Below are 17,609 nucleotides of genomic sequence, written 5' to 3'. Positions count from 1 at the left end.
CAAAGAGAAGCCCTCCTTTCCTCTTATTCATATCACATAAAGATGTCATTTCAAAGTAATTATTACTTGTTTAGGAGACAGGCAGTGCCCTGCATGCTGGACAGCAAGTCACCAATACCTTGCTCAGCAGGGACTTTCTGCTGCATGATCCCATGCTTCTCAGTAAATCTACATTCATAATCTTTTGTGTTTGTCTCCTTTAGGGTGGTTCACACCTTACCTTTTCTGCAGCAAGTCCAGCTCGCTGACAAAGGTACATCCTGCATAACTGACTTCACACATTAACACAAACCAGGGAGGGCAAAGGGGAAGTCTGTGGTTTCAAAAAGAAACTGAAAATTTACAAAGCAGCTGCCAATTAGCCAGACCTTAATTTTGCAAATTTATTTAGGAAAAAAAATTTAACATGAGCAAATGAGAATACTTCAGTGTTACAACAGAGTATATAAATGTCTAGCAATAGTCAAATAATTTGATCTTTAAATACAAAATAACCACATGAACACCTAATATACAGGTTTCATCTGAATACATATTTATTAGATAAATATTAGGTTGTCACATCATCTAACTACATACAGTTTTGCAAGACTAAAAATCACAATTATTTTTTCTGACCAGTTTAAAGTATGAAATGATTGCATTGTACTGTACATACAATGTACAAACAAAGACAATGGCCATTTTTGCATGTTATCTCAGATTGTACTTTTTTTTTTTTTTAATTCTCCCTCTGATCGTGATATCAAAAATTGTACAAAGTATGAATTTGGTTACAATTTTTTTTTAATCCCCGTATTTTTCTTCATTATTTCTGTAGCACCCTAAAAATACACAGGTGATAGACTAGTACACGTAAGCTAAATATTACATGTAGATAAAACAAAACAAAACAAAGGATCAGAGTATATTACAGAAGTGAAAGTGAAACAAATGCTGAGACTCCACAAACGCTAACAAACAGGATTCATTTTCCACATAAGATGGAGCTTCAAGCTTTTTATTTTCCTGCGAAATAAAAACAATGCACATTCCAAGGAAAATGAATGCATTTCTGTTAACATGTCTCTATTTGTCATTTACATATGTACAGCTGTCCCTTGAGTCTCCGCTGCAGACACTGGCGTGTATCTGTCAGTCCTATTAGTAATGTCTTGGCAGCAGAACTGTAGATCTCTGTGGGTTCTTTCCCAGATGAACTTCCATAGGGAAACGATTAAAAAGTAAACAAACAAAAAAAGAAGAAGAAAAATACTACTGGAATCTCATATAATAATTAAGCTTTAAAAGAAATGACTGTGATTACCCTATTTGCTAGGTTTTTTTCTCTAAACTTTAACATGGCAGTGAACAGATAAAAAAATAACTAAATTTTCATTTAGAAGCTTTTTCATACTGACTATACAGTACCTGATTTTAGCTGACAGACAAGTTTTAAAACTGTCTCAAATGTCCAACATTTGGGTGATGGGTAAAAATTGTATTTTCTCTCTTAAGTTCTGCTTAGAAACCAAACGTTTCTGTAAGTTAAAAATGTCAACTGTCCGCTTTAATTATCTATTACTGTACAAAGCAGATGCCAACGCTGCTCCAAACATATTGCTAATATCTATGGGGTTTTTTTTCCCTTTACGCTTTCCAACAGGTACTTTTAAATGATACATTTTAAATACTACCAGTTAGCAAAAGATCAATCCTTAACATACCTGGTTTAAAATACTAATGTTGTGTTTAAGAGAAAATTCATTTCAGGTGACTAACTTAGCTGCTCAGGAATCAGTGGAGAATGGAACATTAAATAGAATCAATTAAAAAAAATCTGAGCAACCAGTTCCAACTAATAGTGAGAAATCTTCTTTATTCCCAAACCTATGGCTTAAGAAACTTACCCCCCAAACAAAAAAACCCGAACTCTAAGGGCACAAAGTCAGTTTATCATTAGCCACCCCTGCAAATGACCTCAATACCTATATAAAAAATGCAGGAAAAAACAGGGGGAAACTACTACAGTAAAATGGCTACAAAACACATCTGTATCCGCAACTGAAGAACGACCTTTCCTAGGAATTGTGTGATAGCAGGACCACACCACAACCATATTACCATGTATTACACCAAGGTATCTTTAATATTCTGCAGAGATCCTCTACAGGTTGTCAAGCCTACATAAGAAAAAAGACACTTCTAAGCAGAATAAAATATACTATACTGTTTCCCTCCCCCACCCACCAACATCCCAAAGTGTTACTGTGCCCCAGTTTCAGAGACCAAAGAACCAGTACAGTGACATAAATATGGTACCTTACAGATGTGCTGCTTGCCTTAGTGCATCTTTACCTGGTCAGACAGCTGGTCCAAGGTGTTTTGCTCACTTGGGCAAACAAACAAAACCTCTGCCATTACCAGCTCATGATCACCCACAGCCAATGAACATAGGTCAGTTAGTTGGGCTTTCTTTTTCCCAAGGCAATCACTTATTATTATGTTTCCACGATAGAGCTGGGCCCTGACTATCCAGGTACTGCCTGATGTATCAATTTGTTCACACATAAATGGATATGAAATTTGGGCTAACTTATCAAAAGAAAACAAGGGGGGCAAAAAAAACCAAACAAAAACCCAACTCCCTTATTCTGTTAAAGAACCCTCAATTTTCTTTTTTAAAAAAGGACCCATATTTTTCTTCAGACAAGGTATTTAAAAACACCAGCAAAAGTATAACCAGATCATGAAAATGTTGAATATTATCAAAGACGATACTAAAATATTCACAAAGATATTTACAATAGCAATTCTTAAAATAATTGATTTTGCATAATGAACAGCGCTTTTCTTAAAAAAACTTGAAAGAGGAAAAATATAAGTGTGGGACCATCTCTACATAATACGTTTGACAGATTCAATACTCCTACTGGAAAATAAAAGAACTAAACCGCCATTTCCTTTAATATCTACAGCAAGGTGCTGCTGACTAGCATATATATATCACGACGCATGTACAGCAGTAGTGGGAGACGTTAACAAAAAGAGCAAAATAAAACAAAAACCACAAAGAATTTACAAATGTGACTTTGGTGAGGAAAGCAAATCCAGAGTCGTAAGCACAGAGCATGCCATTTACAGCGTTGCAAACTAAACACAGAGAGGGCTAGGAAGCTATCTAGTCGAACTGACAGGAACAAACAAAATTTTGCCTGGCACTTCAGTTTAAAACGTATTGTGGCGAGCAAACGAAAGGTGTTTGATTGGATTTGGGAAGAGGAAAAGGAGCAGGGTCAAATTTGCTTTAGTAACAAAAAGAAACAAAACCAATAACTGTACAGTGGGCAAAAGCTGAAATGTTGCACCACGAGGGCAAAGTTGGCACACATGCACTTCTTACACAGCTACTGTACATCATTTATAAGAGAGAGAAAGAGAGAGAGAGACAAAGAGCACAGAAATGGGCACAGAAGCAATATGAAGCTCATGCAGGAGCAGCAACCACACGAGAAGCACAGATCACAGGGGCAAGACAGTGATTGTGGCAGCAGGGTCTCTTGAGGGCAGTAGCAACCTACTGACAGTTACTTATTCTCCCCACTCCCGGTCCTTCAGGAGAAAGAGCTCATTCCAGCAGCCAAAGTTTAAAAAAAGAAACTGAAGGAGGAGAAAAGGAAAAGGCTGAAGTATCTGTAACAGTCACGAAAACAGAACACAAAGCAAAACAAAAATGAAGCTGCAAAATGTCTGTCCAATGTCAATGCCCCTTCTCAAGCTGATTATTAAAAATAATTATGCAGATAGTGATATTACTCTCCCTCCATCCTGCAATGATTTCCTCGCTGCCTTCAACCCAGCTTGTCTTACTATGCATTGTGCAGTACAGACAGTGACACAAACTCTCGGGGCACTGAAGGCTGTAGGTAATAATCAGGAACAGTTTGGTTTGCATCCCCCCTCCCTCTCTTTTCCATTACAGATGGCATACATGGCAAAAAGATCTGTTACAGCAATCTCTACAGCTGGATGTTAATGCAGCCATAAACGGTACTGATTTGAAATCAAAACCACAAAAAAATCCCTACACATTGCAAACTCTTTTTTTTTTTTAATTTTTCCTGGGTGTTTCCAATCTGTGTGCTTGGCCAGAGGAATCCTCTGCAAAGAGATGGTTAAGATCCCTGCGCTTGCAGAAATACCCACACCCACAGCTGCAGCCTGGAGATGCTCAGGACTCTGCTACTGAAGTTGCATTAACTAAACTGCTGGCTCCCTCTAACAGGCCTGTATGTCTTCCCTATCTTTGCCACTTGACTGTAGGATTTGTGCTTTTTTGAGCTTTACACGTGTTTTTTTTTTCTTTTTGTGTGTGGCCAGGACAATCACTCCAACGCAAACCTGTGGTTGGAGGGGGGCAGAGGAGAGGTGGGGTAGAAGGAGATACAGTTTCAAAAAAATGGAAGAACAAAGCATTGTAAGGACACTCTGAGACTGGTCAATTAAAGACAGTTCCATTTTGTTGCCTTTTCTTCCCTTGCCAAGATTCGGTTTTGCCAAGATACTTCACACTATGTTTATCACATAACTCTCTCTCTCAAGGATGAACACCAAATGGGGTTTCCAATAGCTGCACAACTGTCTATGCTTCTTTGTCACATGTAGCATGGCAGACTCGGAGATTACTGCATTTATTTAATTTTTGTATTATTTTCTCCCGTCACTTTCGCAGTCTTTGAAGCTAACAAAAGCAGTTCTGAGATGAAGAAAGCAGGGAGTGCACCATTGGATCAAGTTGTGAGTTTTTTTTTTTTTTCTTCTCTTGTGGAAAAGGAGTGTTAAGATTCCTTGCTGTGCAGCCACACACGTGTGAACAAGTGAAAGGGATGGGAGAATACATATGGTTTCAGTTGTTCTCAAAGAGAGACAGAAGGTCATCATTGCTATTGCTTGGCAAATCAGGAGGATCCAGGTATGAAAGCAGCTCATCTGGATTTGTGAGTTCTGGAAGCAGCTATAAAATACAAAGATAAAAGGAAAATTACAGATAACAGAAATAAAACTGAGAAAAAAAAGGGATTAAACACCACACATTCCTGGAAACTGGTTTTCATAACAATATATCATAAAAAATAAATCAGAAGGCAGAGTCACAAACCTAACACCCTAGATGATGCAGAATCCACTTGTTTGTGAAAGTCTGTATGGCTCGGTTTTCATCTGTGCATTACCTTATCAGCTCAATTAGGGTTTCTCAATCAATCTCCCCATCACAAAGATCATCATTAAACAAAGTATATTTCCTGGCTAACAATGCTGACAAAACCTTCCGGATAGATGCTCATTATGTATGTTTTATATAAAACAATATTGAAACAGGCAGTCTAAGTAATACATATTTGAACTTTAAGGTAGATCAGCAAAGACTGGTCTGACTTGCACACGTCAGAGTGATGACCACCCAAAGCCTGCATCTCTACAGAAGGAGGCAGCCCTGTCCTTTCCTCACCTCAGCCACCCTGGAACTCCTCAGTGCACTGATGTAAACTCTGGGGCAGAGCTGCAGAAAGGAACTCACCCAGGGTTAAAACTAGTCCAGGAAAAAAAACCCCAACCAACCAACAAACCAAGGAGAGTGGTAAAAAAACAGCTGAGGAGGAGTGTGGGGAGAGGAATGGCAAGGTAGCTGGGTGAGTCCTTTTCCTTTATGGCAGGGACTTTACAGTGGTTGAAGTGCTTACCTGACTACAGCATTACATGCAATTCCAGACATTTTAAAGGGTCATAGGCATAACACTCCATCCAACAGAAGATGCACTAATGTACACAATGCTTTAAAGGATCAAAAGGTATAGTTGTGGGGCTTCAATTTTTATTTTTATTAATACTGTATTTCAAGTAGGAAACTTTGTTTCTCCAACCATCACGCAGATTCTTTTTGATCTGACAGATGACAAGCACATCGTAACTCCTGGTTGTGCATCAATGTTTTTTGCTTTATAATGCATCTTGCCATTTCCTAGTCAGAAGTAAAAGTGTCATATATAAAAAATGGCAGGGAAGAGTTTGCAATAAACCCCCTTTATATGCTCTTTTGTGTTGAAGGCAAAAGAATATGGACTGCTTTAACAAACTTAGTAATCTAAGTACGAGAAATTAATTTTAAATTGTTCTATGTTTTCAAATACTATAAAACTAAAAGCATGACTGCTTCGCATTTAGCATATAAATATTGTATTTATATGCTTCTATTACTCTTGTGCATACTCTTGTGCAAATGCAACTTCATCTTCTAACATTATATGGATGAACATATTTTTCAATTAGCTAAACATGAAATGCAGAAAAAAGTTTACTGCTTTTTAAGCATTTTGAAAAAAATGCAATGTCAAATTTACATAATAGAGTCTCCCAGAAGGAATATGTTTCTTAAAACACTGCCTCCTTTTATTCATGGTAAAAATGCTACTGTCATTGTACTAGACTAAAGATGTAAGGCTTTCAAATGCACTTCACCTCCTATCATAATTTTTTATGAATACCTAGTAGAGAAGTCCAAAGGAGAACTGCAGCCTCACCAAGTGTGGAGAAAGTAAAAACTTATTGAATTTGTCCTACAATTTTACAACTCAATTCTTGTATACAGGGGGTTTTTTTAAATATTTTTTTTTTAAGAAAGGTGACGGTTTTAAACAATATGCTCAGAATCTGTGAAGATGAAGTCTTTTTAAGTTTTGAGGATGACCTCAGCTTTCCTCAGTCAGAGGGGCCAGGTGGCACAGCCTGCCTCCTGCCCAGCTGGTGTGAGAAACAGAGACCTCAGGAAGGACTTGCTGGGTGCTGAGGGTGCTGTGCTGCAGGCAGGGATGAGAGACAGAGAGGCACCAGAGGCTGTGAGGAGACAATGGGGGCAGAAGCTACAGGAATCTGTTAGACTCAGGGGCAGAGTTTGGAGAGGTGTACTCAGTGCTCCCGAAGTGCAAATTCAAGAGGTCTAACTGGTGATTTGAGTCTTAAGACTGCTGTCTGAAGTACAAGTGCAGACCTCCTGTATCTGTATCTACAGGAGGTAGATAGGTTAAATCTTAGACTGCATCACATTGAATTCCTACAAAATTAACACAACTGTGTCAGTAGGGAGTGGACCAAGTTGCCCATAGTACAGTCCCCTGTTTGCTTTGCTGCATGGGACTTTATTCAGCCTGGTTCCAAACACAGCCACTGAAGTTAAACCGTTAAAATAATCCATCTGATCATGACTGAGCTCACAGGAATTTCTAGTAACTATATTCCCCACACTGTACAGCATTTGCCTCCCTTAAGAAATCAGCAATCCTCCGTCAGTGATAACCACAGTACTGTGATAACTGTACATGTTTTTGTGCTTTGCTTTTCAGCGAGGAATGGGTGCCTGACCCATAACAGCATACTTTATGTTTCTTAAATATTTGAAGGAAAAAAAGACAAGTTTTTATTTCACCTATTAGTACTGCTCATACGGGGTCCTTAAGGGTTCAGGACTCTTAACTGCCACATGAACTATTGTTCCCAAAAGATGTGCGTGTGACCATTTTGTGTGAAACAGCAGAAGTTACTTTACTGATCACTGTTCCTGTAGCATCCTGGAGCTTCTATCTCTCCCCTAACTCCTTCCCTCCTCTCTGTGAGGCTACTTGCCAGCCTAGTGCTCCTATGTGACTCAGAAGATGTAAGCATACAGCAACAGCAAATACAGATACAAACTGGAGCACAGAAGCGAACATTTCTCTAAGAAAATTCACTGTGCAGCAGCAGACTTCAGAACAGACAGAAGATACACAAACAGGAATGCATGACTCAAACAAAAATCCAATCCTAGATGCTAAGGAATTTATATTCTGGGAGGAAGATGGTTAACCAGAGAGATACCTCAGATAATTAATTTCCAACTCTACTGAACAGATGTTAAGAGACGGAAGACTACCTTTGGCCTTAAAACTAGGCTTATCTTTATTTAGTTGTGAGCTGCCTCCCATAGCAACTGAGGAGGCAGAAGACGCCCTTATTTACTTTCCTGTGTGGCCTATTGGGAGGAAGAACTTGTGCTGCTGAGCCACCTGCAGGGGCCGGTATGGATGGCACAGACTGTTTTTGGCTGCAGGAGCAGGGACAGTACCACAGGGTGGGCCAACAGAGATCCCCCTCCCGCTGGCCAGGGCACGCCGCAGGGCTCAGCACACAGCTCGCCTGGCACAGCAACGCCACAGTCAGAGCCACACACAGCTGTGTCCTTCTCTTAGTCAGGCACCACGACGGCTTCAGGGTCTAGATGAGCACAGCCCAACCAGCGACCAGGGGGAAAGGACGACGTGGCTCAGCTCGGTGCTGAGCTGCCGCCTGAAGAGATGCCTGCCTTGGTGCTAGGAAGAGGCTCATGGCTCGCACACCATGCAGCTGCTCCAACCAGAACCGTTCTCCCAGCAAGCCAGGAGTGCCCTGTCACCTTGGCTGCAGCACCTGTGCCCATGTACCAAAGCATGAGAGCATGGCATGTGCTGTGGAAGCAGCTCCCCATCCCCACGCCCAGCCCGCCCTCCCGCCGCGATGCGAAGCACACGCTATGGCAGGCAGATGAGAGTATGACACAGACTTACATCCAGCGAGGGCTCCGGCATGTCGGGTGCTCCCTGTCCACCAGCCTGACCCTCTAAGGCTGAGGAGGGATTAAAGGTCAGGTCACTGTGTGGATGGTTGCTAGAAGCGGCCGGGGGTGGCTGCCGGGACTGCTGGGTAGGAGGCCCGCTGTGATGTAATGGCTGCCCTGACTGGCTGCTGGGGTGAGGGACGTGCAAACCTTGCTGCATGGAAGTATGGGACTGATCAGTGCTGCCGGGATGAGGGATCTGCGGAGGAGGAAAAAAGCAGGAAAAGAAAGTGAGGCCACAAGGTACAGTGCTCGCGTGCCTGACTCTGTAACTGCATGTTATAAAAAGAAATGAGTTAAAAAACAACACACACAACAAAAAAAACCAACAAAACCAACGAACCAAAAAAACCCAAAAAGAAATGAAAAAGCGCAATCGGAAAAGAAAACTCCATATCCCAACGCTGGAGGAAGTGTTTCAGCTTTCTGGAGGTTGTCTGCAAGGGGGAAAAAAACACACTGGATTTGTGCTGTTGGTTTGCTTCCTTGTAATGTGGAAAAACTGTGCTTGAAGATGCAAAACAATGAACCCCAAAGAGGAGGGAAAGAGGCTTATGGGTGCTGCTCAGCATTAGCAAGGCAGATGCTTTTGCCCTAAAATATTCTGTGAATGAATGGGGAATTTGTTGAATAATGATCCCTATGCCAGGAAACTCATTAACCAAGAAAACGCATAATTTCTGCTCAGCTCCCTTATTCTGTAGCTTCCTGACACCGCAGCCTATTCCTGTTTCAGCTCATTACAAACATCTTGCAAACACCGGCCCTTCCCCACTCCTCCCCTCCTTTTCTTTTCAGAATGTAACACCCCTTTTAAGGGCTGAAGGTTTTCCTCGCTGACATTCGTGGGTTCTGATGGCTGACAAAACCAAGTCAGCTCAGGTAGCACACTCCCCACCATCAGCCAAGCTGCTGTAGGTGGCTGCACACCTGCTGACTGCCAAGTACACTGCCTCGGCTTACACCGACCTAATGATCACACTGCTCTTCTGTATTCATGCCGTGGATGAGTCCTCCAGCAAAAGCTTAGCATTCTTTTTTGTTTCCTGTGGGGAATAAACTACCAAACCACATGCATCTTCCAAACCCCGTTACTGAAGAATGGGGGGCAAAGTCTTTCTCACATGACAGAGAAGCAATAAAAATGCACAAGCCCAATTTTTTCCTTCTGCTGCATGTCATATTTAATGCCAGTGGATTCTCTGGGGTTTGACCTTGGTGCCATGAGAAAGAAGTGTCTGAACACTTCAGAATCAGATCTCTCATGTTAATTGGGTATATGGAGAAACAAAAAATGTAGACATTTTTTGAGGAATGCTACATATTGCCACAAAGTGGAGCTGAAATAAAAGAACAAACACATACAACAGCATGAAAATCATCCAGCCAAGCCAACAGAAACCAGCAAAATGCTATGTCAGTATTCACCCTCTCATATCACAGTAAACTGCAAGGTTATCTTAACTTCAGTCTTCAGTTTTAGAAAGCAAAAGGGAGGTTATTACAAAACTTAATTAAAATGTTCCCACAAAAAAAAAATAGAGAAATAAGCATTTAAAAAAAGACATTTCACCACTCTTAGAAAAACTGAATTGTGAATATTGATCCCTTGGGATAGTCAGTACTCGGCAAAACAGGGGTCCTTTTCAATACTTTGGTATTACAAAGGTTTGTGGAAAGAGCAGGATTCTATCGGCAACACAGCATTTGGGTCTTAAGTACTGATACACATCTCTCCATTATAGTTTGACTACTTGAAAAATATTCTACAACATTGTTGTTACCTTAGGGGTAAATTTGTACGAAATCTGCCCACAGACTATACTTTAATTTAAATGAATTTGCAGCCTAAAAACTATACAAAAGTCCAAGTGTAAGCAGATGTCTCTCCAAATAGTACTGTTTCCTTCCTCACTCACTGAGGATACGTGCAACAGAAAGTGTGGAAATTAAGAAAGTTTATAATAACGAAGAGTAAAAAACAATTTAAGACAGTCTCTTAAATCCCTGAATGCACAAAGGAAGAGTCATACTGGCACGTTTATATCAGTAATTATTTAAACCAGGAGGCATTAATATGTTCTCAGACAAATTTCAAAACAAAAAAGGAGGTTAGAAATTCTAGTTTATACAGGCAATGATTTTATATATATATATACACACACACACAAATATTTAGTCGATAAGGCAGTCACTTGGGTCCTTGGATAACTGTTGTTCCTAGTATTAGGGCCACCATAATCTTTAAAGAGCCACTGCAGGTTCAGAATCCATCTTACTTTGGCCACCAACTACACCAGCCTACCTGGAAAAAGCAAAATGCTCAGGACCACAACATCTTTGCATTTGCATTCAGTAACTAATGATAAGTTTGCTGTGGTGCAAACACATTTTAAGCAACATATTTTGTGCATGTTTAGCTTGCAGCTGCAACTCCCACAATTTTATTTTGAAAACACTAACCCGCGCTATGAATGCAGAGTGTAACAAAGTTGCCTTGGCTTACATAGCAAGGTTAACTCCAGAGTTGTTTTTAGAGCCATAAACTTTGGCACTCTTAAAATATTTACAATCTATAAAAGAAAAGCTTATAGCAGACAACTACATCTTCAGCTTAACAGCACAGATCAACACAACTCTACAGCCCAACAGTGACCTCTAGGAGTGCTGAGATGTACAGCTCAGAGCAACAGGGCCTGCCAGCTGCACAACAATATTCTTTCTGTGTCTGGAGAAAATTGATAGTGGGGGAAAAAAAATCACCAGCTTAAGTCGACGGTTTATATATCTCTCTCCATTACCAGGGTCATAGCTTTATCAACTCTTTTGCTGTGTTAGCCAGCAAAACCACTAAAAGATACCACCCTGCCTGCCCTGATGTTCCCCATCCTGCCCCTGATTTAGTTTTCAATCACATCAGTACGTGGGTCCACATCACTTCATGGCTGCAGTAACACTCGTGCTGGTGTGAGAGGGAGGAAAAGTGAAAACAGAAACAAGAGCAATGACTTTTTAGTGGCACCAGCTCACATCACCTCACTGTGTAAATGAAACTATGGTGTGATCATCCATTGCTCAGTCATGTACCTTACACTGTCTGCAATGAGCACTAAACTAGAGCTAACTCTGAATTCTCCTTTGTCTAAACCTTGTTCACAATTTCTAAAAACAAACAGGGTGCTATTGTGGCAGCTATTCTGTAGCAATCTTGCACTGTTGCAATGTAGCATCTGTTCTATAGCTCTCACAATACTCTATGCTGGTATTCCTTCTGTTCAGGTCTTGCTTTTTTCCTTCTTCCACAGGAGTGGAACAGCAGTGTTGAGAGAAGGAAGTTCTGACTGATTCAGCCAGGGTTACCTAGCCCTACCTACACTGAGCAAACATCTGCATTTCCTGGAGTGACCTATGGAGAATGGAGGGATCAACTTTCTCTGCCTACCATTATGTAGGGACCACCACATAAATCTTCATAATAGGAAAATTAGGAACTTTCTCAGCAGCATTCAGCTCCAGCAAGAGAGACGTCAGGTCTAAAGGGACCAAACATCTGATCCTGACTCACCTTGTAAACATGTAATGGCCGAAGTGAATAGTATGTGCAAACTACTAAAACCTCCTAAATGTGCAAAAATGAAAGACAGAAAGCACAGGTAACACCTTAAAACCTTGGTTCAATCACACAGCGTGTTCATAGTTATATCTGTATGAAGATGTGTGTCCAAAGACATTTAGGAAAGCGTTAATGGCGTGCATTTCTCTAAAAGCAGTGATTTTAAAGACGCCTTTCCTGACTGTCTACTACAGACAAACAGTTCATTTTTGTGAGAGAAGAACAAAAGCAAGAGAGTAAGAGAGAAAGAGGAAAGCAGAGATTTCATACACTGAAAAGGCTGTGTGGGAGCACTAAGAGGCCTCAAGCATGGACTAAAGGCTGCACAGCCACAGTGACAAGGTCAATCTAATTCTCCTGTGCTGAAAGGCTTGAAACCTGATCCTCGTTACAGAAAATCAGCCACTTCCATCATCTAGGTGGAATCTGCTTTAGCACTGCTTCCTGTTCCCAAATGGTATAGCTTGAGTATCATGACAGATGAGGGAGAAGTGAGGCAAAGGTTTTCTTTAATTGTCAGCTATCATAACCAAGCATCAGATTTGCTGCAGATTAGCCCACAGAACCATAAGTCTATTAACATTTGCCCAAATACACTCCCACAGCTCTGGAATATGCATAGCCTTGAGAAACTTCCACCTCTGCTATCATCTGCAAGCAGTCCCATTTTCAGAAAGCCACAAGTTCTTCACTTTCATATTCAACCACTTCAAGTGGGGGCAACTACTATAGCAAAGGTATAGCAGTTAACTGATGAAGTCAAGAGGTACAGGTGTTAGTTAATGGGAAGCAAAGAATGATTCCCCGTGGTTTTGATTCAAAGCAAAGCAGCTGTGAGTGGCTCAGGTTGGTAGTATTTCCTCTCACTACTATATTCTAACACTGGATGTCAGTTCTGATGTAGAGAATTCAGACCAGGTAAGCTGTGTATGTGGAATTTGCCAATGTGAAATTAAGTTGACAGCGTGTTTGTTCTCCTTTATTATCCTGTGAAGTGGTAAAGTCATTACAGTTTCCGGACTCTTCCTTTGCAGATAGCCTTGATACTTGGGCTCTCTCCAAGTTATACTAAGAACTCTCTTCTCCACTTTCTTCTATTTCTCACCATCCTCCTTGGAAAACCCACTGCCAGCTAGAGGAGACATTGACTGAGTAGGCTTTTGCTGAGCATCTGCTACCACATTTCCTCATTACATTCTGAAATTGTACTTTCCAGGATTCACTAAAGACACAGCACAGATGACTTGTCAAGTTAAACATCCTTCCTGTGCAGTAACAGCACACTTTAAAGCCCCTGCCCTGTAACTTAAATGAACATAAAAGGATGTATACACACCCCACACACAGAGTTAAAATAGATGACTAGCTATGCCTAAGAGCTAAATGCTGCTGGTAGCTTTTCTATCACCTAGCTACTGCAGTACTGCATTTTCTGGAGATATATAAAGTTCTGTACAGAAAACTCAGTGCTCTAAGCAAGCTGCTTTTCCAAGGCACAGTTCTGCCTCACCATCTGAGACCCGAGGAACCTCTATTTTTTAGTCTCTTGTATTGATACTCTCAGACCAGAGGCAGCATCTCTCCCTGAAATCTACAGGCTTGTCCTCTTCCCAACAGCGTAAAGGTGCCTTTCATGCTACTTGAGGGGTAGAATTCCCTCTCAAAATGCTTTCATGCAAATTTTGCCCTCAGGGAAAAAGCCAGGGAAGATATTGTCCCTGCTTTGAAGTCAGCCAATGTCTTGCTTTAACAAGCTGTCTCCTGGAGATGGATATTCACAGACCTGCTGGCCTAGGGAATGAAGTACAGGTTTTTTCATGTGTCAGCGCACAGCACAATGATTAATACAAACACACCAAGCCAGGTTCTTTCTTCCAGATAAACAAGCTTAATTGACAATTCAAAAAGTGCAGAAATGCTTCTCCAAAAACTCAGAACAGCCGGAAACTAAAAAACGACATTTCCGGCATTTCTCAGGACTATTCTCCTTCACAAACTTCCAAAGTGAGGGATCCACAAATGTAAAAGCAGTTCATAAGGGAAGTCCGTTAGGTGGATGAGAGCTCCTTATCCCCACAAAGGCAAATCTACGTGCACAGCACCATTACTTACAGATTCCTGCATGGGGTGACTGAGAGGCTTGTCGAGAGCTGCCATGCTGCTTGGCATGTCGGGAGGATGCGACAGCTGTGGCCCATGCATGAAGTCATTCATAGATGTGCCACCAGGATTCCCGTGTGGGAAGTCAAAATTGCCATGACCTTGGTAACTGTTGCCTGAAAGAGAAACAGATGTGATTTGTTTCCCAACACTGATCTCTCAGAGTATCCTCTAAAAGCTGTGTGGTGCCATGTTCTCCCTGCACAGCACAGGGCAACCGCGCCGCTGAACGTGACCACGCCGTGCTCCCCACTGCCAAGAGAGCTGGGGGAACAGGGAGGAGAGAGGACACTCAGCTTTCAAATACTGGCTCCTGCAATAACCCATGTATGTGATGTAACTAACTGAAAACTGCTGACATTTTGAAAAACTACTGTCAAGTCACCACGTAAACTTAACCATGCCGAGAAGTAAAACAGGATATTAAATTCTATGGGATATTTGCATTTGGAAGCACCTCAGTGTAACTGAGACTGACTGCCCAAGTCCCAGATTAATTATAGGACACCTGTCTTATTTATGTCTATGCTTCTACACACTCAGTAAGATTGTAGCATTGCTTCAGTTTCTGATGAAAATAATTGACAGAAGTGAATCTGGAAGATGCCACAGTGGCAGTTCATAGTACAGCATCTATTTTACCTCTTCTTCTGTGGGATAAACAGGCAACTTCCATTAAGATAGCACAGTAGAGGCCTTCACATCTAATTGGAGTCTGTGATTCTCCTTGCTCCCACAAACCCCAATAAAATTCACATGTCTGTCTAAATTTACACACACATAGCCCCATCTACCATCCTGAAACAAGCCACACCACCTCAGCCCAATGATCTTCATTTAAATTCTAAAGCAAGCATGTATCCCAATACAGGCATTTTACTCTCCATATTTTTTCTGTCAAGATCCCTCTCTTAACACTTCCAACTCAGATATCAGTGGCTTATTTGCTATGAACTGCAAAAAAATGAAGTAAAACCACTTTGCTATTTCATAAAAGCAACTGAACTGGATGATACTGAGCTCTGAAACAACAGAATAGCTTTGGAGCTTGCACAGAGAGCCTGCAGTTTGTCAGCTGAAGTACAGCAGTTTTAAATATTCAACTCCAGAAGGGAGTTTGACAAACTGAAGTAGCTGCATCATTTGCTCTTCAGTACAGCTTCACAAGCAGAAGTTTAATCTTGGAGGAATAGAAGTCATTAGCCATGTAAGAGTACTCCTCAAAGATATCAGGACTTTGATCTATCATGTAAATACTGCAGAGCCTTACTAATTCTCATTTTGTTAATCTGCAAACTGGATGAGTCTCACAGAATATAGCTGGTCTTGCCTTGCATCAGGAATAATTAATTAGCAGACAGCTGGAATGTGGTCTTTTAGTACTGAGTATTTGTTATATTTGCAAATTAAGCTTCGGTATGCTTCCTGTCAAACAGAAATAAACAAACATAAAACCACAGTAGTAGTACTACTGCTACATTGCTTTAAAGAACAGTTATGTATTTGCAATCACTAAAGTGCACATATTAGTGGAGAATGAAGATATAAGGCAGCATGCCCTTCTCTGTGGTAAGAGTTGTGCCACATGCTGAGGGGGAGACCTCTAAGACATTTAGGAAAACCTGGTGTGCTGCACTGATATGCCTATTGCAGGGGAAAGAGGAGAGCGTGGGTTTCACCTGCCATTGGTGACTCAGGGCCCCAAGAAGCAATGACTGCCTCTGCTACAGGATCCACAAGGGAAGGCAGCAAAATAACAGCCTAGGCAGCAATCATTACACAAACCCTAAACCCCACACTGTACGTGACTACCCTGTCCGCTCCTGATTATGAGCCAGAAACTCAGTGAAGAAGAGATGGCTCTGTTCTCATGCTCTGACTGCACTTCACTCCTACCAAACAAGTGAAAAAATTGTGATTCTGTGCTCTTGGCTTTGTTATAGTAATCATTCATCTGTTTGAAAACCCTAGAAGTTTTATCATCTGTCACCAGTTTTGAGTCATTGGAGCAAATTAACCGTATTTTGCATGTAATCCATATTTTTCTTCAATGCCTGCAAAAAGCACATGTATCACCTTGTAATCAATTTGGGGATTCTGATGGTGTGAACAGTTGGTCTTTTCCCAGAGCTGAACTGAGTCATATTACTTGCAAAAGAAACAGTCTCTGGTTTCATATTTTCGGAATTGTCACTATAATTGAGTTATTCACAACATACCAGTAATTTGAAAACCTATCTCCACTGCCTGTGTTCAGTTCCCTGTTTCTCAATCTGGTAGCACATGGGTAGAGGAACTAAAAAGTAATTTTCTAATGCAAAGGTGTTTGCAAAGCAACTAAAAGGTCTTTGAAAGTCATCCATTTTCTGGGTTGCCTACTGGATGTCACCCACATGGCCATAAGTTAACCTTAGTGGCCCAAGTAGCTGGGTTAATGGGTCAGGTCTCTACTTTCTAACTTATGTAGTACTGGGAGTCTTCACTTCAGGGTGGAACAGAAGGAAAAAGCACAGAAAAAATGTGGAAATATGTATATTGTGGCAGGCCATGAATATATAAGGTAACATACAATGTTTGTTGATTCAGGGAGGGCTGCACAGCTATAAATATGACAAGCACCTAATACTTAAAATGTAAAATAACTAAATACTACAATATATTACTAAAATACATTACTAAAACATACTACTTACTAAAGTATATTTTTCTTTAAACATATGAATTTTAACTGAAAAGACTAATGCAGAATTTCAGAAACGCAGCCATATGTTTTTCCTCATGCATCTCTGAGAAGATGCACTGACATACCTGAATCACAAGGCTGACTGAGTGACCACCTGGGTGCATAAATCTGTAAAACTAACCTTGGTTACCATATTCAGTGGAGTTGTTGCCTCCTGGAGGAGGGGGTAAGGATGGGTAAGGTGATGGGCCAGGACCCAAAGCTGCAATCATCTCCATTACATTTGGCATGATCATCTGGCTTGGACTCATGGTCTTAAATCTTTTTGAGGGAATGCCATCTGGGTCATCTTTGATGTGAATATCTGACTTTATAGGGACCGGCCTCCAACTGCAAGTTGGATCAATGGTAACTTCTTCAAACTCGGAGCTGTAAAATAACGTGAAAAATTTAGCATATGAATTGAATTTTTTGAAATCAATTCTGCTGAA

At 41.0% G+C, this 17,609-nt stretch overlaps 1 protein-coding gene across 9 annotated transcripts in view; it reads right to left on the bottom strand.

The window, feature by feature from the left end:
- Positions 1–358: 358 nt before the first annotated feature.
- The window catches only part of ZMIZ1 (zinc finger MIZ-type containing 1), a 347,321-nt gene continuing 330,070 nt past the window's right edge, over positions 359–17,609 (bottom strand). For 8 of the 9 annotated variants that reach the window (XM_051800869.1, XM_051800867.1, XM_051800865.1 and 5 more), the window contains 4 exons: positions 17,300–17,547; positions 14,388–14,551; positions 8,613–8,861; positions 359–4,993 (listed from right to left, as the gene is read on the bottom strand). In XM_051800869.1, coding sequence (XP_051656829.1) covers positions 4,886–4,993; positions 8,613–8,861; positions 14,388–14,551; positions 17,300–17,547 — 769 coding nt within the window. In that variant the 3' untranslated portion in view covers positions 359–4,885. The remainder of the gene's footprint in view (positions 4,994–8,612; positions 8,862–14,387; positions 14,552–17,299; positions 17,548–17,609) is intronic. The other variant, XM_051800871.1, reaches the window with a different exon arrangement.

Source organism: Manacus candei, unplaced genomic scaffold (assembly GCF_025592945.1).
Source record: "Manacus candei isolate 608988 ecotype Guabito, Panama unplaced genomic scaffold, ASM2559294v1 h1tg000050l, whole genome shotgun sequence".
NCBI lineage: Eukaryota > Metazoa > Chordata > Aves > Passeriformes > Pipridae > Manacus > Manacus candei.
This window is presented reverse-complemented; position numbering and strand designations above follow the sequence as displayed.